Source organism: Lepisma saccharinum, chromosome 9 (genome assembly GCF_977018435.1).
Source record: "Lepisma saccharinum chromosome 9, izLepSacc3.1, whole genome shotgun sequence".
In the NCBI taxonomy this organism is placed as follows: Eukaryota; Metazoa; Arthropoda; class Insecta; order Zygentoma; family Lepismatidae; genus Lepisma; species Lepisma saccharinum.
Genome location: NC_139237.1, coordinates 86,080,548 through 86,107,847, shown reverse-complemented (window position 1 = coordinate 86,107,847; position 27,300 = coordinate 86,080,548). Strand labels below are relative to the sequence as shown.

Genomic DNA, 27,300 nt, shown 5'->3' with positions numbered 1-27,300 from the left:
AGGTTCCTGGACCGAATTGAGATTCATTCTGGAAAAAAGGTTCCTGGAACGAATTGAGATTCATTCTGGAAAAAAAGGTTCCTGGACCGAATTGAGATTCATTCTGGAAAAAAGGTTCCTGGAACGAATTGAGATTCATTCTGGAAAAAAGGTTCCTGGAACGAATTGAGATTCATTCTGGAAAAAAGGTTCCTGGACCGAATTGAGATTCATTCTGGAAAAAAGGTTCCTGGAACGAATTGAGATTCATTCTGGAAAAAAGGTTCCTGGACCGAATTGAGATTCATTCTGGAAGAAGGGTTCCTGGACCGAATTGAGATTCATTCTGGAAGAAGGGTTCCTGGACCGAATTGAGATTCATTCTGGAAAAAAGGTTCCTGGACCGAATTGAGATTCATTCTGGAAAAAAGGTTCCTGGACCGAATTGAGATTCATTCTGGAAAAAAGGTTCCTGGACCGAATTGAGATTCATTCTGGAAAAAAAGGTTCCTGGACCGAATTGAGATTCATTCTGGAAAAAAGGTTCCTGGAACGAATTGAGATTCATTCTGGAAAAAAAGGTTCCTGGACCGAATTGAGATTCATTCTGGAAAAAAGGTTCCTGGAACGAATTGAGATTCATTCTGGAAAAAAGGTTCCTGGACCGAATTGAGATTCATTCTGGAAAAAAGGTTCCTGGACCGAATTGAGATTCATTCTGGAAGAAGGGTTCCTGGACCGAATTGAGATTCATTCTGGAAAAAAGGTTCCTGGACCGAATTGAGATTCATTCTGGAAAAAAGGTTCCTGGACCGAATTGAGATTCATTCTGGAAAAAAGGTTCCTGGACCGAATTGAGATTCATTCTGGAAAAAAAGGTTCCTGGACCGAATTGAGATTCATTCTGGAAAAAAGGTTCCTGGAACGAATTGAGATTCATTCTGGAAAAAAAGGTTCCTGGACCGAATTGAGATTCATTCTGGAAAAAAGGTTCCTGGAACGAATTGAGATTCATTCTGGAAAAAAGGTTCCTGGACCGAATTGAGATTCATTCTGGAAAAAAAGGTTCCTGGACCGAATTGAGATTCATTCTGGAAAAAAAGGTTCCTGGACCGAATTGAGATTCATTCTGGAAAAAAAGGTTCCTGGATCGAATTGAGATTCATTCTGGAAAAAAGGTTCCTGGACCGAATTGAGATTCATTCTGGAAAAAAGGTTCCTGGACCGTATTTAAATTCATTCGGAAAATCAATTATATGCACAAAAAAAAAGTTATTATACGAAAGCTCGTTTGGGAGTTCGGGAGATTCGCTAAAGTTGAATCTTCCGCATTCCTTCGGTGTATGCATTTAAAGTAAACATATTCCCTCACTAAGGTGCGAGTAAAAGCTGAAAGTTGTATTTGCGAAAGGATGGACGGTAAGGTGATTGCAGTTCAGTGTTGCCATCTTGCAGTTAATGAACCACGTCTGGTTAGTTCCTTTCAGACTAGAATTGAACTTGAATATTTTGGGTTTAAGGCCACTGTGTGCGCATCTGGTCTGGACCTACAGTTTAACCAATAAGTGCCTCCACCTGGCATCGGAACTTGGACGCCTTGATTTCAAGGCGAAGACGTTACTACTACGCCATCGGGGAGGCCAGAATTGAATTCTTGATACTGCTTGATCTGTTGGGTTTACAGTATGACGTCACATTTTCTCGTTATTCTCTTGAAGCGTAGTAATATGTGTTCATTGTTCATACCCTGTTCTATATTATTAGTAATACAAAGTACATGTGATATTTTCTTGTACCTTGATATGGAGACGAATCGTATGAAGTAATGCGTGTTAAAGTGACTACATCAGTTATGGCGCCGCCAGGGGGCAGGGGGTGGATGCCCCGCCTACTCCCTCAGCAAACAAGAACTAGATAAAGGCCCTTTTTCGTATGCACGTGTGGTCTGCAGAGCGAGCAGCGATACTGTAGCGTTGTAAGGGGAGCGGGAAGGGGGCAGGAGTCTTCGGCGGTTGCGTTCCTGCAGTGAGGAATCTCACGTCGATTCGTAAGCAACAGTGCAGCGTGGCATTGTAATCCCGGCAAAAGAGACAGTAGGTGATTCAGTTAGCAGAAAGTGCCTTCTCTCTCTCTCTCTCTCTCTCTCTCTCTCTCTCTCTCTCTCTCTCTCTCTCTCTCTCTCTCTCTCTCTCTCCTTTCTACGTACCTCTGTTTCTCGCTCTCTTTATATCTACCTCCTCTTTCTCTCTCTATTGCTATCTGGGAATGTCGAGTTGACGCCCAATTATCTACCTCCCTTCCACGTAGTACACCCTGGGCTGCATTTTTACAGACTATCGAAGCTCTGACGTCAGCACTCACTGCCAGTATATTTTCCTCTGTGAGGCTCGTGTTGTCCCGTCCCTATATGTTTGTGATTGTCCATTCATCCATCTCACCTTACCACCAGCCCTCCTTATCTTCGCGATTAGCCAAAACTGTAAGCAAAGCGAAGTAAAATAAAATAAATAAATCTTGGTTGAGGAGGAGAAAAATAACAGAAAGATATAAAATGAAGATAAAAGGAAACAAGAAAGATATAAAAAATGATAGAGAATAAATCAAATAAAAAGAGAGAAGGGAACAAAAAAATAGAAAAGAGAACAACGGAAAGGAGAGAAGAAAACAAAAATGTACAAAGGAAAAATAAAAGGAGGGAAGGAAACAGAAATGTAGAAAAAATAAAAAGAGAGAATTGAACAAAAGAGTAGAAAAGATAACAAAGAAAAACAGAAGGAAACAAAAGTGTAGAAAATGAAACAAAGAAAAGGAAAGAAGGAAAGAAAAATGTAGAAAGGAAACAAAAGAAAGAGAGAAGAAGAGAAATACTGCCAAAACTGTAAGCAACGCGAAGTAAAATAATATAAATCAATCAATCTTCGTTGAGGAGGAGAAAAATAACGGAAAAATAGAAAATAAAGATAAAAGGAAGCAAGAAAGATAGAAAAATCATAAAAAATAAAACAAGGAAAAGGAGAGAAGGTAACAAAAAAGTAGAAAAGAGAACAACGGAAAGGAGAGAAGGAAACAAAAATGTAGAAAGGAAAATAAATAAAAGGAGGAAGGAAACAGAAATGTAGAAAGAAAATAAAATAGAGAAGTGACCAAAAACGTAGAAAAAATAGAAGGAAACAAGCCCGACCCTGTGGCCGAGTGGTTAGCACATCGCGCTGCGACGCCAAGGGTCCCGGGTTCGAATCCCGGTCGGGTATGGTTGTTTGTGAATGTCCATTTTCATCCATTTCATCATTTCATCACTCATCCCCATCTTCGCAAATTAGCCAAGAGGCACAAAACGCGAAGTAAAATAAACTAAATCAATTAATCAATCAATAGAAGGAAACAAAAGTAGAAATAAAACAAAGAAAAGAAGGAAACAAAAATGTAGAGCATAAAACAAAGAAAAGAAGAGAAGGAAACAAAAATGTAGAAAGGAAACAAAACAAAGAAAGAGAGAAGAAGAGAAATACTGCTCCTTAGAAGCAAGAGAAGTACAAATTTGAGCCAGCAGCAGGTTCGGACGACGAACGTGCTTACTTGCGATCACGCCTGTGCAAGGGCAAAAACAGAATTAATATGTTTGTGAACTCCCTCGAAGGAACTTCCGTTTTCCGAGTCTTTCCTTTCGATTGGGTAAAGCGTTTTGCTGTTGCTAGTGTTTGCCACAGTGTCACTGTCTTCGAGTGACCTCCAGAAATAACAAAACTTTCACCACCACGGATGTTAACTTAGACTGCAAGGTTGCAGTGGTGCAAACCTCGGTTGTGAAGGACCAATTTTGGTTCTTTCGTTCTCTAATTGTAAACAGCGACAGAATGAAGTTTGTGGATGGAAAAAAAGAGTTGAAGCTTCTGGAAACGCTAGTTTTTTACGCTCTTGTACAGTTATAGACACTTCTCAGTTACAGCAACACTATTTTCTTTCGATAGAGAACAGAATAGAGAGAAAATAATTGTTCTATTGAGTGGGCATATACGGTCGACGTTCCCAAAAACTCCTATCCAAATACATAGACAGTTACACCTTCCGGTATATAATAATAAAAATTTTACCATTTGGATTAACGAATTATATATAATATATACAAAGATAAAACATTAACGATTTCGTTTTTGTTGGGAGCTTGTTACAGTGAGGGTTAGACACACTGTCAATGATAGAGAAGCAGTGGAAGGGATAGAAAACAAAACAGTGATAGAGGAGTAGAAATAGAAATAGACAGAGAGGTGGTAGAAAACAAAGGAGAAAACAAAGATGACAATAAAACAAAGAAAATAAAACAAAGACATGTAACAAAGACAAAGAAATAGAAGAAGGATACAAAGGAAGGGAGAAGAAGAAACAAGGGGAATTGGATATGATTAATTTACGCCGCTTCTCTGTCCCTTTTGGCTATTCGCGACGATAATGATGAATTGTGATATGATGAAATTTATGAAAGGTCGTTCACAAACACACATGGCTACGTCACACAGAGGAGGATACTGGCTGCGAATCCTGACGCCAGAGCTTCGTTAGTCTGCGAGAATGCAGCCCTGGTTGTAGATAGGTTGATGTTGATGATTGTGTGTCTCTGGAAAGGCCACACCGAAACGAGAGAGAGAACACAGAGTGTTAAAAAGCACTCTTTTTGGTAGTTTTAGACCATCACCTGTGTATGAAGCATTGTTTTGTGCACAAAGCATAACATATTCAAAGAGTACCTAGTAAAGAGAAGCATCTATAACATTTTGTTATCAAACATTATCTGCCAGTGTAAGAGATGCTCTTCTTGATAATTACATATACGCTGCAAACTCCTCTGGGCAATTTCCGGAATTGTAGTTTGCTACAGTTATTGGTCGGGAGCATTATCTTTACCTGTATGCGGAAGTTCACTTTGCCTCCTGTGAAGTAACATTGTTTGCACTCTTCAGCAATAGAGTTTCAAGACAGAGAAATGTTTGAAACGTTTCCTTCCATCAGCGTACCAAGGAAATAAACCGTTAATGATTTTGATGATATTACAAGTCCTTTTATGACATCAGAACTAACTTAAAACTTCTGAGAATAATGTGAAGAGTAACACGGGAAAATTATGGTGTGTAATTCTTGTAATCGAAGATACACTTGCCTAATTTAGTAGTCTGTGGTCGCCTTGTAATCACGGGGTCTCGGATTCGATCACCGCTGGAGGCATATGGTTCGGATCTGACTTTAAACTGTATGTCCAGTCCCGATTTGCCTCTCTCGTGCACCAAGTGGACTTAAAAAGAAGCTCGAACTAACAAGGTCACTCATTAGTGTCACGATTCGCTTCATAATATAGACTTTAGTAAGTGCAAATTCTTCTTGTAACGGTATAGGGTAACGTAAAAAGTGGCAGGGAATCTTGTTGAAGTCCAACTACTTTTTGTAAATGTATCGCCATTCCTTTAAAAAATATAATTCTGTTGAAACACTACTGAGTCAGTCAGTACGGACTTGTTCTGTGATCCCCAACACGGTAATATTGAAGCTTTTTGGTACTGTCATGTTCGTTCAAGTTGGATAATATTTAATACAAGGCTTGGACTTGTTCGCCTATATGCGTTCATCATTACATTATTTTTAATCACTCATTAATTACAGCTTTGTTTTTGCCTCCGTAAGAGTTTTAATCCGAAAATAATTACTAATCTGGCTTTTCAATATTATGCGTACGTGCTGCCATCTGTTGTCGTTTTCGTTTATTAAATGCTAGATTATGTTAAATCTGGTTTGATTTGATACACATTCGGGTTCCCAATAAGAAACGATTTTTTTATTGATTAGACTCCCAAACTTTTTCATTTCATGGCACACAAGTCAGAATGTAAACCTATCTAAAGTTCAGTTAGTGCCTTAAGTTAAAAAAATAAACACATATTTCAAATTCAGAAACATTTTATGTGTAAAAAGTACTAAATAAGCACATACTTGGAACAATCATATTATTTCAATGAAAATATTGGAACATATGGCGGCGCGGCACGGTGCACATTTTGGGAACCACTGTATTAGAGTAATATCATGTTTTAGAAAGTTATAACTTATTATTTCTTTTAGATTTTCTTTAAAGTTCAAAATATTTCGTAATTTTTCACATGTTTCTGTATAGATGGCTCTCGCATCACAGATCAAAATATCCTGTAACTTACCTAAACAACGTCTACGACAAGTGAGCAGTATATTGAAATTTAATTGTAATTCCATGGTATTCTATAGAAATACTCGCGTTTTACAGTTAGTTAAAATTAATTTGATTAGGGAGGGAACACATGGTATGGTATTGCTAATAAAATATAGAATCGAGAACTGAAGAACGACACCAAGTTTTGATAGAGTACAATGTTGGTTAATCTTAAGGAGCTTCAAAGTGTAGTGAATAATGTGAACAGTAACACGGAGAAAATAAGTTTGTTGTGGCTTTTGTAATCAAGGGGTCCAGCTCCTGGGTTCGATACCAGATCGAGTCAAATAATCGTTCGGATCCCACTTTAAACTGTAGGCCCAGTCCCGATTAGGCCTATCTGTGCATTAAGCGAACTTAATACAATAACCCAAACAAACAAACATTGTACTATTTATCCTCATCGTCGAGATTAACATAAGAGGTAGAAAAGCGACTTAAAATAACAGAAATATAAATGAATTTCTTTCAGGTTTGCGGAAATATGCAAACACAATATTGGTAAATACGAATAGAATCATTCAGAAAGAAGTAATCCTATTAATACCCTGTGTTTGTTCGTAATAAATGATTAACCTTTGATCTTGTGTTTATAGATGATTGTTCTAACAAGTTACTCAGAATTCGTGGACACTGGGTTGGATTTTTTTTCGGGGGGGGGTGAAATTGTAAAGGTTGATATTACATAGCTGCGTCCTCGGGGGAGGAAAAGGGCACGGCACACAATAAAATATTTCGTAGTTATTTTTAATATTTGTTTTAAGAGTTGTGCAAAGACAACTTTTTATTATTATTTCTTTACTGTTCTCATCTGAAAATTTTGATTTTATCAAAATTTCGGGAGGGGCTATGCTCTCATCAGCTCACCCTGCGCACGCCAGTATTCGTGTAGGAGGCACAGACAGATCCGAATTGACTTCCTATTACTGGACCGTTTGTTAGCTTTTACCAGACTTTACTGAGCATAACGGTAGTCACAACATGGTCACTGGCCACACTCGATGATTTGTTCAGTAAATCAAACTTGTTCGGTTTAATACGGAAATAGCTCGGTAGATGGGGGTGGAGATTGTAGCCACCATTTTCGTCTTAACATAGAAAGTGAAAAAGTGATACCATTCTGTAACCATTGCCAGAAAAGAAATAAAGAAAACTCAAGCTAACTTTCAAATCTTCAGAAAAATATATTCCGGTTCCTTTCAGTGTCGTAAGACCGGTTGATGATAGGCAATTAGGTTTGTTAGTTTTATGAGGAGAAAAAAAAAAACAGTGGCATAAAGTGCTTGGGTGTTCTTATGCAAGATGCTCGTGGCTTTGAGGAATGCTGTAATTGTGTTGTGCACCGTCTGAATCCCGTAAGAATCACCAGGTGTGAAAGTTTGCTTCAGAGTATTCGGTGGTTGGCTTAGGCAATAAGAATATGAGTTGCGAAGGCAGCGCCGCGCTCGGGCTTTTCTTGTACTGCAAGGAAGATGTTGAGGATATGTGTGGTGCAGATCAGTGTCCGAATTGAAATAGATGGGGCAGCTACATATTGTATCGGGAATCTGTGGAGTAAGGCTGCGCATAACGGTAGAGAAGGGGAGAAAGCGAGTGGGCGGAGGAAAGCAGTGCGGATTGCTGTATTAAATCTTAATTTCACGGTCGAGCTAAGTGATAACTATGATGTGGATTTATTTATTTGCATTAAAACATAGGTTTTAATGTTTTAAAGGGACTCCCAGGTGGCGCAGAGGTAACGTCGACGACTTGAAATGAAGGATCCCCGGGTTCGACATCCGGTGCAGGCATATAGTGGTTCGGATCCCACTTCAAACTGTAGGTCAAGTCCCGATTAGCCTATTTGTGAATCCAAAACTCTAGAAAGGACAACATTTGAATATGCTTTTATTTCAGAGATTTCTGCCCTGGATTTTTCCTAATTCTAACACCAAATTATAACTATGTGTGCTTTGTTTTTATCTATTTTTCATATTTTCTTATATTCTCCTCCTTTATCATTTATCCCTTTTTTTCTCGCCACCGAAGTTCGAGGTTCGATTTCCGATATATGCACAGGTGTTAGTTGATTGGATTCGATTGATTGGCTTCATTTGGTGTTTTAAGTCCACTTTATGCACAGTGAGGCTAATCCGGGCTGGACCTACAGTTTAAAGTGGGATCCGAACCACTATGTGCCTCCACCGGGAGGTGTTATTTGAGATTGCCCCTTCATGAATATGATGTAATCATCTCTTATTCTCATTGGCCAAAAAAAATAAGAAGAAAGCCGCAGAAATGTAACGTAAAATAACAGATTGTTTCTCTGGTTCTTACATTTCTGTACCTTCTACTCAGTGATGTGCGTCTTCGCGTAAACAACAATAGCCTACATTCTACACGTAGACTATTTTATACACATAGATTAGGTAATCTATGTAAACAAGATGGCGAAAGGTGATAACTTAGCAAAGAGTGCCGTCGAATTAAAAGAAAATTATACTGCGTATCAGTTGCTGATGTGTATGGGTAACTTTTCATACTCTTTCTTTCATATACGAACAATTTCTCACCTAGGAAGAAACCTAATATATGAAATATTCTAGTGTTTTATCGGAGAAAGACCACTCTTGCCTCACGACTGCCATCTGTTGTTGTTTTTTGCATACTATTTATCTTCTTCCATAGTTGATGATAGAAGAGAAGAGAAATTTTGTTGTAAATAGGATTCTTTTAATTTCGTTACGAACCAATATACTTGAAAATGTCACTTTCCTTTCTTGAAAGCCTTGAAAATTAATTTTAATGCACTTTAGATTGTCTACGTAATATATGTAAACTACAACCCAATGTAATCTACGCGTAGTTTACGTGTAGACAACGCATGTAGACGTAAACTTATAGTCTACGGCACATCACTGCTTCTACTTGATGTTGTCTCCGTGGCCTAGTCGCTGATTTGGTTGTTTTCATTTAAAGCGTGCGGTATCCTGAGCCTTACCCATGGAATGCAAATGTCACACGATGGTTGAATGGTCACAGTTCATCACATTTCCTAATTCTCGAGTCTACTGGCGGCGATTAGGGGGGGCGAGGGGGACAATTGCCCCCAATGCTAAACCTTATCTACAAAGGGAAATATACTGTCTTTGCCCCCCCCCCCCCCCGTTTTGGCACCTTACCCCGCGGTTTTGGAACCCAATCGTCGCCACTTCTCGAGTCGAATGATGTGGATCCTCGTGGATTTAAGCGATTAGACTGTCGTCATTAAAACCCGATGGTCTTCCTGAACGTGGAGAAACTCTTAAGTCAAAAATCCCCTCCTTGTAATGACAAAACCATTTTCTTGCCCTGCTTTCCCCGTCGGCATTCTCCCCTTAAAAGGGACAAATGTTTCCAGCCGCCTCCGCTGCCCTTGCCCCTATGTTAAACTCAGGCAGAAGAATATGTCGGAAATATTTTCCCCCCACTGGACACTTACGGTTCTTTAGTCCATAATAACACAGTCTTTTTTTCAAATCAGTAAAATTCAATGCGTATTCAGAAGCACAACAATGCCACTCCACTTGATGAACATTAAAAGATATACAAACCCCTAACACCGCAGTGTTGCCATACGAAACACAAGCGCTACGAACTTATGCATCAACCAAATACTTCGCTATTCTGCCACTTTTGGATACTCGCGACAATGAGGATGAGTGATGATGAGTGATGAATGGACACTCGTGAAGGCCAGGATTCAAACCCGGAACCCCTGGCGTCGTAGCGCAACGTTGTAACCATTCCTCTACAGTACGCTCTCTGGTATAATGTGTGTGTGTTTTAAGAGGAAGTGGGCAATGGACGACACAGTGTGAGTAGTAGTCCCGATGGACATGACTACGAATGTATATTTACACGACCACGTTCTTGCGAAAGTGAAGCAAATACGCGGTGAAAGTCGTGTGTGGAATCACCAGTAAGAGAGCGTTCACGGTGAGACTAACGAAACATGTTCATAACCTCCAGAACAAATGATACGAAAACAAACCAAAAAAAAGCTCTCACTGTATCTTATAAACAGAAAGGTCTATAATTCTGAAAAAGTGACAATGGTGAATATAATTTATTGATAAAAGTGAATAACATAGAGATCAAAGACAATAAAACCACTACTCGCCAACTCTGGCTAGAAATCGCTTATAGGCGGTGTGAGCCAATAAAAGAAGAAGAAACCAACCCAGAACGACACAGACAATATGCTAACCGCCTACATTGTGGACAGCGTAACTCGTTGTGACGGCAGAAGTTTCAGGTTCGAATTCTGGGTAAGGCATGGATGTATATCCTGTCATCCATTTCATTAGTACATCATTCATCCCATCGCTTTGGTTAACCTAGCAGGTAGTACAGAAGGATAAGTATAGATGGCAGTGCATTGGATTTAAACTCTTACTCTGTCGAATACAATCCTGTATCCTCCTACTGCAATAATGTACAAGTAACATTATTAGAAGTTTGGAGTTTAAAAAGCAGGCTATATGATTTTTTCGTAATTACACCTCATAAAAGATTAAATATACTTATTTATTTTCACTTGTAGATACTTGTACCGGTATCAATTATAAGATCAACCCCTAATACATAAAGATCTATGATAAGAGATTATGAGACTGTTCATCATATCTACTAAAGGAGTACTAAATGATCTCCGTTTATCATTATCAACCAACGGGTAGCCAGATATCTGGGCTTGCCTTCATAGCTTAACGGAATGTTGCTCATAGAAAGAAAGGGATAATGATTATAAGAACGTATACGGTTTGACCAAAATGAGAAGAACTCTATGTGCTGTCGAATTTTCAACCACAAATAGGCCCCCACTTATCCATCTCCCGATTGATTGGTTTGCTTTATTTTGCTTCCCATCTTCTGCCACTTTTTGCTAATTTGCGAAGATGGGGATGAGTGATGATATGATGAAATTGATGAATGGACACTCACAAACATCCATGCCCAGGCCAGGATTCGAACCCGGGACCCCTGGCGTCGATCCCTCTCCCGAGCACAGCCTCGATTGCTAATGCAACCTTCTTCAACTCAAGAGGTTTTATTTGTTTATTTACATTTATACATAACAAAAGGAATGCAGTAGCGATCGAAGTCGCACCTACGAGGAAAAAAATGCAAACCGAGCAGCTGTGTGCAATTTTTAAAAGTGATAAGAGTGGTTCCAAAATGCAAATTGATATCTGTTTACTTTATTTCAGTAATGTAAAACCCCTGACCAGCACTACGATAACCATTGAGCCACTTTTTCATGATCAGTGCCCTTGCAGGTTCAATAAAGTTGCAGAAGTATTTATTAAAAAACAAAAACATTATGATTAATGCCACAAGGGTGTTGCTTAATTCTTGCTCACCTGCCAACGTGTGTTTCGCCAGACATGCCTCAGGGTGAATAACGGGGAATCTTTGTCGAATGCGACCGCAACGCTCCTGGCGGCACAAACAGTAACGAAATTTCTAGCCTAATGTTACACACTTACCTCGGGCGATCTTCGACCTTTTTTTCTCAATGTATTTATTGCTGGCATGTGTCCAAGTGCCATTAATAACCACTTACACATTTTTTTTTAATGTGTGGAACAGCAAATGATCTACCACTATATTACAGCTGGAAATTGTCCAGGATTATTTTCATTCATGTTTCTCTTGCATCCTATGTGTTTTTAAGGAGTGGACATTTACAACTATACAACAAATACTAAACAAGTATATTTCCATTGTTTAATTTTAATACTTCGTATGTCCTTCGGGGTGTTCGGACTCCATGGACCTCTCCTAAATGCATTCTTGGTTGCGCAGTGAGAAACCTGCCCATTAGAGCAACGAACGATGAATGGATGTTGTTGATTTTATTTGGGAGGGGATCCCTCCCCGATGGCGTAGTGGTAACGTCTTCGTCTTCTAATCCAGCTGTCCTGTGTTCGATACCCGGAGGAGGCACGTGGTGATTCGGATCCTACTTTAAACTGTAGGTCCAGTCCCAATTAGCCTATTACTGCATAAAGTGGACCAGTGGCGGCGATTGCGTTCCAAAACTGGGGGGAAAGGACAGTTAGCTTCCCTTTGTACGTAAGGTTTAGCATACTGCGGGAGCAAAATTGGCAAAAAGGCCACCCAACCTAATCACCGCCACTGAAGTGGACTTAAGGACAAATTCAAACCCGAAACCTTTGCTGAATATTACATAAATTGGAATAGAACCAATTGCTTACATAAGAAGTTTCACTAAGCTTAATGGTAAATGTGTACCGTGTAAGACAGAGGCCAAGGACCTTTTCACATGTATGGGGCAACACTGCAAAACCAGAGAGCAGGGCCTGCAGTGGATGTAAGATGATTGGCACATGTTATTGTAGCCTGAAAACATAATTTACATCCAACTACTGGTATATAATAACAGCAACTTTCATCTATGACACTGATTGTCGCAAGGTGGCGCTTGCCAGATGTGAAGCTGTTCTTTTGCGCCTCTCGCAATACGTCACTCCAAGCTACGTAGGACTTTTACAAGTTATGAAACCTTGTTCTGGCTATTGCCACGAGCATGATTTTTATCTACTTGTCCAGTTCTGGAAATAACAGAGTGAATTACCCTGTATTTTCTTTAGATACTCCAGATAAGAGTTTCCTTAATATAATGGATCTGCCATCACACTCTGCTAATTCTCTTTTAGCCTGAGCTCTCTTTGCAAAATATTCTTCCGTGTTTGTCCGTTAGTGTATCAGCAATAACATGATAGCGTTCGTAGTTTTAGAAACAGTAACGGCGGGTGTCAAAACTGGGGGCAAAGACGGTTTACTTTCTCTTGTAGACAAGGCCGTTGATCAGCCATAGTGCGGGAGGGGTCCACTGTTTAGAAATATTAAATTTTGCCGAAAACGATGCATGATTCGTAACACTACCATTAATAGTTTCAGTTGAATGACTAGACACTATAAATAAATTTTTCCACGGATATCGAAATATTTGTCGATTTTGGAATAACACGTGGATATATACCGTATGTTTTGATTTTTTTTTTTTTGGATTTAGTTTATTTTACTTCGCGTTTTGTGCCTCTTGGCTAATTTGCGAAGATGGGGATGAGTGATGAAACGATGAAATGGATGAAAATGGACATTCACAAATAACCATACCCGACCGGGATTCGAACCCGGGACCCTTGGCGTATATACCGTATGTCCCATTCATAATCTATCCAGCACTTGAGATCCTATTAATATCCAGGACGGAATATACCAGGGACGTCCATAGCAGGATATCGAGGACTACTATCCCATGGACGTCTAATGGCTATTCATAGTATCCATGGATCTGACCTGGACATTTGTGGATATCCTATGGATATCCCTTACAGATTTGTGCGTATGGGTACAGACTAGATGGGGTCCGTGTCACTTGTCACTTAGGTGTGAAATCCCAAACTAGCTTCGGTCTGAAGCGACAAGTGACAACACGAAGGTTTCACACCGAAGTGATAAGCGACAAAGGTACCTTCCGTCTATGAGGAATCATTCACCGCGCATGCGCCAGCCAACACACCGGCGACACGACGCACGATACGCAGTCCGAACGAAGCACAAGCGACACTTCAAGGTTGTCGTGTCCGCTCGGTACGACAGGCTGTACGTATTTCTAAAGGTCTGTTTCCAAGAGACACGTGACACTTGTGCGGCCTTTCATGCCGCTACGGTGTTAAAGGTTGCTCCTGATTGGCTGGATATCTCTTATGATTTTATATTAATATCAATCTAATTGCCACGGGATTACGGGGTGGTTGGGAATTTTTCCGGCCTTGTCTCCGCATAAAGCAGCTCTGGGTTCACCCAGCTTCATATCAATGGTTACCGGAGGGCAACCTTGGGTTGTAAAAGCAGAGCGATCACATCACCTCGAAAATAGCCGAGATCGAGAATGTGTGGGGCCTTACACCCATATCCCCTAAATGTGCCTTATATTACGTTAAGTTAGAGCTGGACAACCTTCAAATTTTAGAGAAATGCATCGGTGCTTATACACAGAAAACTAAATTTATCATATCGATTGATGCATCAGAATGCATCGATTGATGCACTAAAATGTGTTTTGTAGCTTCTTCAAAGAATCAGATACACATTTGATGCATTTTGTTGCATTTTTGTATGTCGTGAAAGAAACACCAAAGTGCATCATTTGATTCAAGTGAGGTGTTCTTTCAGTCGAGATGCTCTTCAATGCATTAGTTGATGTTCCTTGATGCACCTTCCTGTATCTTTTTGGATGATGCACTTTATGTAGCTCAGACGAAATGTTTAAGTGCATCATCAAAAGAGATGCATTCTGGTGCATCAAAACGCATCAGTTGATGCATTAAAGTGCATCTCGACTGAAAGAAATCCTCACTTGAATCAAATGATGCACTTTGGTGTTTCTTTCACGACATACAAAAATGCACCAAAATGCATCAAATGCGAATCTGATTCTTTGAAGAAGCTACAAAACACACTTTAGTGCATCAATCGATATGATGGATTTAGTTCTACGAGTGTATACATTGCGTATGAGGAAATGTAACGCACCATGCATGTGTTGAACATATGCATTACATCATTCATAATTGCCAATTAGGTTATTATACAACATGCTACTCCTCCTACGTGAGTCGGCAGAAACCACAGTACGTTTTTTTTCCTTCTCACTGTCCAGTTCCTCTTCGTCGTCTTAAAAATACCCATTCGAATACGTTTCACGTGCGTCAGCATGTCCCATTCAACGTTCTTCTGCCCCACTTTCCCCGTATGGTACTAATAACAGCCTGCGGATACTGGCTTCGGTACGGGCGCCAGGGATTGAGGTTGTCTCATCATTGTGGTTCACTGACTCCTACCGGCAATTAAGTTGAGTAATAATAGCAAAGCGATCTACCGAACTTTTCCCCATAAAGCCGCTATGGTACTTGGTTTCAGAGAAAACGCCATTCACAATTAATTGCTCTTGGTTCAAACAGATGGCAAATTGGAAAAGAAACAGAAAAATTGACAAGTACAGGTCAAAACTCAAGCCACCACGGTGGCTGAGCAAGTTGAGTGGTCGACTCACGATTTCGCCATCAAATCTTCCGGGTTCCTGTCCCGATTATTAATCGTCATCGTCGCGATTAGCCTAAAGAGGATGAAAAGCTAAGAAGATACAAATTGTCGACGTCTACATGTTCAGACACGCGCAATAGAATAATGGAAAAACTAATGCAATCAAAGTGTGTATAGAGCTATGATTGAATGAGCATAGGACTGAACAAACATCTAAATAAAATACAGTATATTCATGTCTATTCCTGTGTGTCTATGTGCCAATCTTAGTACACAGCAAAATGGAACAGACTTATATGTAAAAAGTGTCTTTATCATTGACTTTAGCATTATATATATATATATATTGCCATTATCTTTGCCAATCGTAGTATATAAGCTCAAAAAATGCTATTTTTATTTTACACATTTTACATTTATTAGCTATTTACATTTTATTTAATTTTACATACAATTTACATCTTTTTAAAATATTTTCTGACAGGTATTCCATATTCATACTGTTACTGCATTTTCCCTTCTTGCGTTAAATACTAAAGTTTTTCCTTTCGATCGTATTGTTTGTTTTGCACTTTCTGTTAATTTCATACCATGACAATAGACAATGAATCTGTTATTCTGACATTCTTGTCAATAATAGAGAACGCAAGTCGAAGCTTTCGCGATGAAATCAAATGATTATTTTAAATACACAGTAAAACCTCGTTAATCGGGACTAATGGGGGGATAAGTTGACCGGTTTAACGAAAGTCCGGATTAACTGAAATAACCTAAAAGAACAGTAGAAAGTGCATTAAAACTCCGTTTATAGCAACAAAACACGTTTATTATGGTGTATTTAAAGGGCATTGGCCTAAATACACTACAGTACGGTAAAAAGTCTGCGGGGAAACAGAATTTCATCAGTGGTTGACTGCTTTTTCTTTGGGAAGTTCTCTCGTTGACTTCTACACACATTTAAAACCTTGCATTCTGTTTTTTCTTTCTTTGTTGCCTTTTGCATGTCCGGATTAAGCGAAGTCCGGCTTATCGGGGTCCGCATTAACGAGGTTTTACTGTACTCCCATTACTTTATATGCTATTGCACGCAGTTTCAGTCCATGCAAATCTGTCTTTAGGAGGATAGGAGGATATTCCCGTTTCAGCAAGTTTCAGAAAGTTTGGTAATCCATTGTCTTGGAACCAAAAAATGCAGCACATTTTGTATTTGAAGTTGGCATTACAATTTATATCATGTAAGATTAATGTGTGTTATTTAGCTTGGTGCGCCACTGCTTAATGAAAATTTACCATTTCTCACAATTGTAAATTAATATTTAGTTCCATATTAAAACTAAACATATCTAATACTTTTTAGTAGACCCTACACATAAATCCATTCCCTGTAAATTAATCTTCAACTTAATTGGGAAATGCATTCTGTGTCGAACATTACAATAATACTGTCTCTCCATAGTCGACAAATTGCAGAACATTGACAAAGCCAAAGTTTGTTTAACCACAATGTTATGCTCAGGCTGGTGTATTGCAGTTTGCGGCGAATAGCGTTGCTTTTTACCTGTATGTTTATGATATGTGTGGTTAAAGATAATTCTTAAATGTAAATTTCTTACATTCTTGATTTCAGTTTTTAGTGACTCTACCTAGAGATGACTCTGATCGCTCCAAGACCACTCCAGGTGGAACCCTGGAAGGACGCAATCATCGACCACGAAAAAGATTCAGACTCGAGCATAATATCTCAAATCAGAGAGTGGCTGTACAAACAACCACACCTGCCACATACTTTAGGTAAGACTGAAGATATTATTCACTACACCGGGGTACGAATTAAAGTCGTGTTCTGAGAATGATTCTTGACTCGAGCATAAAATCTCAAATCAGAGATTGGCTGTAAACTCAACTCAATTAGTACGCCGGTAGTTTGCTTTTTTATACAGCATATTTGTAGGAGATACAATTCAATCTACACGTGAATCAACATACGCTGTATAAAACACACCTTATTACTAACTTCGTTGACCCTGTACAGTGTCTCTCAAAAGTTTTAGGACAACGACATTTTAAACTAGGCAACCCAATTTACACAAGGCGTTGGTGGGTTGCGTGTAGAGTTAGGCTCAATTTCAGGGTTGCCACATGCACAATAGATATTTATAAAATACGCGAAAAAATAAAAACAAGTATTATTGTATAAAATTATTAAAAATATCACTATTATATCGCAATTGACAAAATGTATTCTCAAAGAAAAAAAATAGGTTTTCTGGTATTTCATCGCTGATGAGTCTACAGAAAGGAAAAGAGGTGAGAGAAAACGAGAGGTGACAAAGGAGAGCAGAAAGAGAAAGCGAAAAGAGAAGAGGAAAAGTAGAGGAGAGAAGAAAGAGAGGAGAGAAGAGGAGATTGGAAGAAGATTCTAGGAGAGATGAGGAAAATGGAGCAAAGAAGAGAAAAGAGGAGGAAAACGAGATGAGAGAAGAGGAGACGAGAAGAGGGGAGTGGAGAGTAGAGTAATGGAGAGAAAAAGAGAAGAATGAAAAGAAGAGGAGAAGAGTGAAGTGGAGTCGGAAATCTAAGACAGGAAAGGAGATGCGAGGAGTGGGGATGAGTGGGATCGAGATAAGATGCAAGAAAAGTAGGGAAGACGATATGAGATAAAAGCAGAGCAGAAGGAGGGGAGAGAAGAAGGAGAAGAGAAGAACAGAAGGGACTGAAGAGAAGAGGTAGTTTCAGAAAATATCGTCTCAGCGTCAAGAATTGATGCATTGACATGAAACATTCAATAACATTTTGAAATGTATTGGAGAATGTATTAGATCGGTTCGAAATGCATTTTGGGTTCTTTCAGAGCAAGATAAAATCTTCCATGTAAGATCTTTGATTTTACCTGCGATTATACCACTAAAAACATGAATGTAATTTAAATATTTATAAGAATACTCCAATTTTTGTCCACTTCTCCGTTGAAATGGAGATTTTGTAATTTAATATTTCCCCTTCCCCCATCGTTAATTCCAAACTGAATCATTCCGTTTCACACGGACAATGAACACAATGGGATAGTTCTAAAACTTACGAAAATTTTCTGCCACTGGAAGGGTTTGAACCTACGACCATTAGATTGACAGTCCTGAACGGTAAACACTACCCCACAAGCTTTCACTCCTGAAATTAAGTAGAAGGAGCTGACCAATGTGAAATGTAGATGCAACTCTCCTCCTACATGTAATGTGCAAACAATACTTGTTTGTAACAAAGAAAACGGTTGACTAAGTTGCCAATATAAACAAATGGAATACAGATTGTCTTCGAGCTTACATTGTTCAATAGGAGCGGATACACTTATTACTATCCCGATACTTATTCAATAAGGTTTCTTGTTTGTCAGACATTATCACTTAAACTATTTCATGTTGAGCTAGTGCCCAACTTGAAATCTATCATTCTTCAGATTCTCTTTAAAATTCGACTCTGGTCACTTGTAACTTGCTGGGTGCAGACACTGCATCGACAGTGGTTTGCGATAAGAAGCGGCCTTGAATAGCGTGAGTCACTTTGAACGCGAGCAAGCTACGATACCAAGCTTGTCTGCCTTTGAAAACCAAGTCATTTTTTTTCACCGTTTCCGAACGCGATTGCTATTGTAGAAGTATATATTCTCTCAAAAGAGCAAGAAAGGAAATTCGACCAATGTTCTCCCGTCGTTTAAAACCAAATATTATCTATTAAACGAAAAGTTCACGATTGTCACTAAACCTATCTGAGCATAAGGTGGATGTAAACAATAAATGTAATAGAAAGATTCTCCAAAATTTCTCTCGCACTGTCTACGTCAGGCCAGTACCCAAGGGGTGGGGGTGCATGGGGTCCATGCCCCCTCGAATCCTGAAGTAATTAAATGTGAACCTATCAGTAACTACAAAAATAACATCGTCGATTTTAGAAATGTGTAAAAATTTCAATTTTGTTCTTACATAAATGAATCTGTTTCTTGCGCAAAAGTCTTCAGGGTGCAATATTGGATGGTTTTAGTTTTTAATGCAAGTCTAGGAAACGTCCGATTTACCGATTTAGTCAGGACAGTGTGTTACTTTCAATCCCTGTCCCGACTTTTTCGAACTGCAATCGTGATGCGAGATGTCTCTTTATTATTGTTTTTTTCTTAACTCACAAATAGACATGTTCTTTATTGTAATAATAATTCCTAGTACGCAACATTTCATTTATAAATATATTATTTTCTAAGCATAGAATTATCATGACTTTTCAATGGCGCTTGCACTATTTGAACTATTTTGTAATCTCTCTCTCTCTCTTATATATATATATAAATTTGGGTCTGGCCCCTCCCTCAAAGAAATCCTTCGTACAGGCCTGGTCTACGTCAATGACAGAAATGCAAGCAATATTTTTATTTATTTTTAACCCAATTAAAGGAATGTGGAAGAATTTAAAAGAAATAAGAAAGGGCGGAACGACTGTTGCTCTACTTTAAAAATTGTTGTTCTTCCAGGAAGAAAAATAAGAAGGATTTCCTCCAGTACCTTAACACAGTGTCCCACGAGTCTCTCTTGATGAATACTGTCAAATGTGAAGTGATTTTATGAATAAAATTTTCCGCCTGTTTACGTCTAACGTTGCGCAGATTTGGTAGTTCGCAAACGGTGTAATTATTTCGTGTTACCTTACGCAAAGATCAAATACATTTCATAAGACTGTTCTGAACACAGTAAACAAGCATTTTGTCTGTTGTAGTATCACAGGAAAAGAATATCGTCCTGCAATGTTCAAGCCTCTAGATATTTTCCATTAATAATGTCTAATCACAATAACAAATTTGAAGAAATAACTCGCATTTTCACAAGTACGTACCAAAATTCTCGTTTTTCTTCATCACTTCGAAAATAATTTCTCGAAGATATCTGCTATACTACAAGAAAGCAATCCAAAATTAAAGTAAAAGTTCAACTACATGTATACCCAACGACATTTACAATATTGGAGGGACAGAATATTTAAAAATTGTTGTTTCAATCGAAGGTAAGAGCGTGGTGTAGTGGTTAGAGTTCTCGGTTGGACTGCTATAGATCCCAGGTTCGATCCTCCTTAGAAGGTTTTCTTTTTTTTAATTCTCCTTTTATTATAAACAAAAGCATGGTAACATTATTTGTAATAGCAGTGTATAGTGGCTACATTGTTCTGCATATGGAATTTATAAAAAAATAAACAAATAAATGAATTGACACACGTTCAAAGGGATATTTTCATGTATAAGATCGTGAATTATGATACTCTAACGATAATTGTGTACTGCTTCAAAGACATTGACAAATATTAATGAAATAACTATTTATATTTGTGGCAATTCATTACATACTAATTTTACCCCTTTTCCCACTCGAGTTCAATGGAAGGATACCTCCGCAAATATCGAATGAAAAGTTCTCATCATGTGCAATTCTCCATTAAATGTTTTCGCCGAGTCGTACTACCTTCGTTTTCTTTGTTACAAACAAGTATTGTTTGCACATTACATGTAGGAGGAGAGTTGCATCTACATTTCACATTGGTCAGCTCCTTCTACTTAATTTCAGGAGTGAAAGCTTGTGGGGTAGTGTTTACCGTTCAGGACTGTCAATCTAATGGTCGTAGGTTCAAACCCTTCCAGTGGCAGAAAATTTTCGTAAGTTTTAGAACTATCCCATTGTGTTCATTGTCCGTGTGAAACGGAATGATTCAGTTTGGAATTAACGATGGGGGAAGGGGAAATATTAAATTACAAAATCTCCATTTCAACGGAGAAGTGGACAAAAATTGGAGTATTCTTATAAATATTTAAATTACATTCATGTTTTTAGTGGTATAATCGCAGGTAAAATCAAAGATCTTACATGGAAGATTTTATCTTGCTCTGAAAGAACCCAAAATGCATTTCGAACCGATCTAATACATTCTCCAATACATTTCAAAATGTTATTGAATGTTTCATGTCAATGCATCAATTCTTGACGCTGAGACGATATTTTCTGAAACTACCTCTTCTCTTCAGTCCCTTCTGTTCTTCTCTTCTCCTTCTTCTCTCCCCTCCTTCTGCTCTGCTTTTATCTCATATCGTCTTCCCTACTTTTCTTGCATCTTATCTCGATCCCACTCATCCCCACTCCTCGCATCTCCTTTCCTGTCTTAGATTTCCGACTCCACTTCACTCTTCTCCTCTTCTTTTCATTCTTCTCTTTTTCTCTCCATTACTCTACTCTCCACTCCCCTCTTCTCGTCTCCTCTTCTCTCATCTCGTTTTCCTCCTCTTTTCTCTTCTTTGCTCCATTTTCCTCATCTCTCCTAGAATCTTCTTCCAATCTCCTCTTCTCTCCTCTCTTTCTTCTCTCCTCTACTTTTCCTCTTCTCTTTTCGCTTTCTCTTTCTGCTCTCCTTTGTCACCTCTCGTTTTCTCTCACCTCTTTTCCTTTCTGTAGACTCATCAGCGATGAAATACCAGAAAACCTATTTTTTTTCTTTGAGAATACATTTTGTCAATTGCGATATAATAGTGATATTTTTAATAATTTTATACAATAATACTTGTTTTTATTTTTTCGCGTATTTTATAAATATCTATTGTGCATGTGGCAACCCTGAAATTGAGCCTAACTCTACACGCAACCCACCAACGCCTTGTGTAAATTGGGTTGTCTAGTTTAAAATGTCGTTGTCCTAAAACTTTTGAGAGACACTGTACAAACAACCACACTTTCCACACACTTTAGGTAAGGCTGACGTTATTATTCCCTAGATCCGCTATTATTCAACCCACCCCCAGATCCAAATTAAATTTAGAATTAGAACACTGCACAGAATTCACACTATTTGCAGTTCTATTGCGAAACTATAGCCTTACATTTCAACTGTGATATTCTGTATCGAATCTTGAAGTGACCAGTGGTGAAAATGCTTCTCCAGCTTCTTAAAAGATGTCACCCACAAAGTCTTTGTCAGCATTATTGTACAGCATTCCATGTTTATAATATTTATGAATTATATCCAATATGTCTGATAGTAATAATTGGACTGCTTTCCATATATTAATCATATTTCTGACTACTACTTTTTATGCAAAAACAAATTAGGATATTCTTTCATTTGTTACAGCAAAAAATGTACCAAATGTTATAATGTTTCATATACGAGGGTGCTTAATTGTGTTTCGTTGTGATGCACGATCGAGCTCAACAATCTATTCGTTGAAATATATAAAGTTGTAAGACTCAGTAACCTTCAGTGACTCACATTAAACAACTACGTGCTATTTCACCAATCTAAAATAATGTGTGGTGCTTGAGTTTGAATTCTTGCTTTCTTTTCAGTGATGCCTGTATTGCATAATGCTCTTTACTTAATTTGTAACCCAAGAATTGTTTCTCTTTTCCTCAGAGGACAAGTTCCTTCTCAACTTCTACAAAGGGTGCAAATGCAGCATGGAGAGGACGAAGCGAAAGCTGGACAACTATTTCACGATGAGAACAGCTGCACCAGAGTTCTTCAGCAACCGAGATCCGACCAGTCCAGAAATGAAGAGAATTTTCGACATAGGGTACGTATTTCAAATATCTTGACTCGACCCCAAGCTGCAAATGCAGAACATATGCTACGAAAATATCTCACTTTACCTAGCTAGCGAGCATACCTACTAGCCAACAGCGTAGAGCCTGAGCAAGAGGGTTTGCGATAGGTGTTGGGTTGAGATGACGTCAGCGGCTCGTTTGTTGATTGGTGCCTTCGGAAGTTGTGACTCGCTTCCAAGTTGCAAATGCACAGATGTTACGGGCGTGTAAGGAACCCCAAACCCAACCTCATTTCCACACAGTACATCCCGGTAACTGCAAGGGTCTGGTGCGGAGCACACCCAGTATGCAACAAACGCCAAAACTAAATGTTAAGCGCTGTCAACCTGGCCCTCCTAACATAACCACATATGAATTTTAAAGTTAAGCGGAATTGTAGGTAAGGAATTGTTAGGTTAGAAGGATAGGCGTAGCTTAGGACCTAATTTTGAGAGGGCAGAATCAGACTTGAGGTCTAATTTTCAATGGTTACAATCAACCCTGTGTCTTAACTTAGGAGGAAGAGACTCAAAACATTTTTCAACCTATTATTTACTAAATAAACTGGGGTGTTTCCTAAACGGCCGAAAACATATACAGGGTGTTTCGTAAGTTCGTTTACAACGCTTGGGAGGTGATTGTACGAGTGAAACGGCTTTGTTTCCGAGTTGTTGACGTTTGGAAACGTGGGAAACGAGGTGGAAACACTGATCCTGTTTCCCGAAGTCGAGTGTCTACAGTTTGAAATAAGGTGTGCGATGGTAACACCCTATTTGGAAAACGTACCCCATACAGACGCCTTGCAGCATGGCTATTACCTCCAGCCTCCCCATAAATCAGATGCATGTCCGCCAGCTCTTGGGACGTGTATGCAGCCATCCCTTACACCGGGCTACAAGTGTTTATGGCCGTTAACACTAGTGCACTTCACAGAACACGATGGGCTGTGGCTAAAAATTAACACGTAACACTGCTAGGTCAAATGTTTGCCCAACACTACTGTCCAAGAACCTCACGTCTTTCCATTCAACCGTGAATGTTTAACAACCTGCTGCTGGCACAGTACCTGAAGCACGAATGGCACAGACGCGTGCGCTCCTTCATGAGGAAACCTACACTGTTGGCGCCCCTTGCGGGAAATGTGGTACGTAATGTCATATCACACGGACACCCATCTGCCCTTCAGGGTATGCAACCTATGACAGTTCATTTTTTTTCGTTTTTACGTCAAGGTGCCCTTCGCTCAGGAAATTTTTGCTTTTTGGTGCCATTCTACACATGCCAATTTTACCAGCTCACGCAGAATGCACACCCACCCCACTCCCGTCAACATCTTCGTTCGCGTCCTTTGGGGAATCCCGTGCGCCGATATTGCACAACATTGCCGCGTGATTTTTTGACAAGAGCGTACCCAATTTCTTAGTGGACCGCCCAACATCAACGACTTCTCTCCACCCGTTTTGCCATTATTAACTTCGGAAAATCATTTTCCCACGTTTTCAAACGTCAATAACTCGGCAACAAAGCCGTTTCCGGAATTTCGTTACATGAACTTTCTACCTTATTTTCACTCGTACAATCAATCACCTCAGTAGTTGTATTTGACCTATTATAAACCCAAGAAAGTATGAACCCCCCCCAAGCAGATTTGGCTACACTTAAACCTAGCTCAACATGCCCATATGAGCTTTTTGCTCAAGTGTGGAACCCTGTCTAATCCAAGATTTTTGTAAAAAAGCCCTCATGGATTCCATGAGAAAGTATGACCCTCCTCAGATTGATGAGGCTACACTTATAAAAGGCACTTCTGTGAGATTGTTGTCCATAAATTTGTCAAAAATATGCCCCTCTTGATATTTTTTTTGGCCACACTTAAAACTAGGCCAAGACACACACACACATATTTACTTCCGGTTTAAGTTCAATTGGGCACCAGGCTCAACTTGTATATTACACACCCACACCCACACCCACCCACACATATTTACTTCCGGTCCACTTCCGGTCCACTTCCGGTCCACTTCCGGTTTGACTACTTCCGGTCTATTTGTGGCCAAGTTGTGGCCTATTTTTGGTTTATTTATATTGCATCATGTTTTTGCAACACGTGTTGTTTTCTGATTGGTTGCTTATGACATAATTTGATGATGTGTTATATTCTGATTGGCTTATTGTTTCAATGCGGTCCGTGCCTAGGGTATATAAAGAGATTTTGCATTGCATATCAGCCAGTATTGTAAGAGCTGTTGAAGAGTAAGGTTGTGTTGTTGCAGTGCTGAACCCAACTGATATTTTTATCCAGCATAGAGTTTTGATTTGAACCCCAGGAAATTTTATATAAATACCAAAGCCAAAAATATTAACACACATACACACATACACACACACACACACACACACACACACACACACAGCACAGTGCTGAACCCAACTGATATTTTTATCCAGCATAGAATTTTGATTTGAATCCCAGGAAATTGTATATAATAAACAACAACAAAAATGCCAAGTCAAAAATATTGTAATCAATGCAATAAGAATATATCCAGCCCCAATTGGGCTAAGCACCAAAAGATTTGTGACCCAGACAAATACAGAACTCCCACAAAAATATGCCCCAAATGCCATAGAAAATATAACATGCAATACTTCACATATACACATAAAAATACTTGTTCTGCACAGTCATCAATATTGCCCCCACAAGCATCTACATCTGGTCTGAAAAGGAAGCATGAAGCACCTGTTAATGCTGGACCTGCAAAGCAGCCACGCTATGAACCTATCCATAGCAGTTTTAATGCCCAACTTAGGGATTACCGGTTTGTATCAGAGCCAAGATGTGGCATTGAGAATTTTTTGAACAGTGTAAATCCTGATCTGCAGGCAATTCTTAATGCACAAAATGGTTCTTATAAGCTGTCCCTCAAATTGTTTACACAATATAAGAAGCCAAATGGCACAAAATTTACACAGCCCCACATAACAGAAACTGTACCTGTATATTCAAATGCAAATTCAGACAGAATAATAAGCAGTTTGATGGATCAATTGAATATTAAACACTCTGAATTTGCAGCAAAAGAGTCTGGATGGAGCCTATGCGGTTCTCCACACAAGTTATATGTTAATATTTCTGAATTCAGCCCATTACAAGGATCTACATATCTGCCATTACCTGACAATATTAAAAACAAAAGAGCCGTGGTTAATATAGAAAATACCGACCAGAAATGCTTTTTGTGGTGTATATTAGCTGCTTTGTTTCTAGTTTCAAGGCATCCTGAGAGAATAAGTTATTACAAACAACATGAACATCTTTTTGACGATGCAATGGAGGGTTTAGAATATCCAATGTCTGTTCAGAATATTGATAAATTTGAAAAAAAGGCCAGGCATATCAATGGCAAACAATTATCTATTAATATATTTATTTGCTCCACTGGCCGTGGCAATTGCTTGATAGAACCTCTCAGAATCAGTACATTTGATGATGATTCTGCTATTCCGATTGATTTGCTCTTAATTGAAGGGGATGGCATATATCATTACACTCTGATACATAATCTTGAAGCTTTAGTGAGAACACAACTAGACAAATCCAATACAATATTCAAGTTGTGCAGAAGATGTTTAAGTGTATTTGATGGTAGAAAAATGGTGAATGGTGTTTGTGAAAAAAATGCAGAAATTGCTAAAAACAAGTTAATTGAGCATCTGAAATACTGTAAAAATCATAAACCTGTTCATATGGTGATGCCTAATCCACGTGAAAATTGCAAATTCAAAAAGTTTGAAGCCTTGTTGGAACACCCAGCATATATTGTCTGTGATTTTGAATCAAATCTCAAATCTCTTGCATTCTGCAATCCAGATCCTGAAGAATCTTCAATTACACCATACCAGCTACATGAACCTTCCAGTTTTTATTATGTGGTTGTACAGGATGGTGTTGTTACTAAAAAAGATTCATACATGGGGCCAGATGCCATCAAAATATTTGCACATAAAATAGAAAATGAGTGCCGTGACATAGCATCTAATATCTTATTAAAATCAAAACCCATGTTGCCTTTAACAGAGAAACAGATTGAAGATTTCAACAATGCAGAAAAATGCCCGGTATGTGATTCTGAATTTTCAGATACAAATATCAAGGTGAAACACCATTCTCATACAGATGGTAAATTCAAAATGGCCCTGTGTAATAGCTGTAATATTAAGATCAAGAGACCAAAATTTATCCCCATATTTTGCCATGGAGCATCCAATTATGATTTCCATCATCTGATCAGATATGAGGGGTTTGACAAACAGAATTTAAATATTTTAGCTGAAAATGTTGAGAAATATATATCTATTATTAAAATAATTAAAGTTAATGGTGTTCCT

General features: G+C 38.8%; 1 protein-coding gene across 1 annotated transcript in view; it reads left to right on the top strand.

The window, feature by feature from the left end:
- LOC145992808 (alpha-tocopherol transfer protein-like) overlaps positions 1-27,300 on the top strand; it is a 57,312-nt gene that overhangs the window by 10,551 nt on the left and 19,461 nt on the right. Inside the window, exons 2-3 of the mRNA XM_083129196.1 lie at positions 16,935-17,098; positions 22,739-22,898. Of these exons, the coding sequence (XP_082985322.1) occupies positions 16,957-17,098; positions 22,739-22,898 (302 nt within the window). The 5' untranslated portion in view covers positions 16,935-16,956. The remainder of the gene's footprint in view (positions 1-16,934; positions 17,099-22,738; positions 22,899-27,300) is intronic.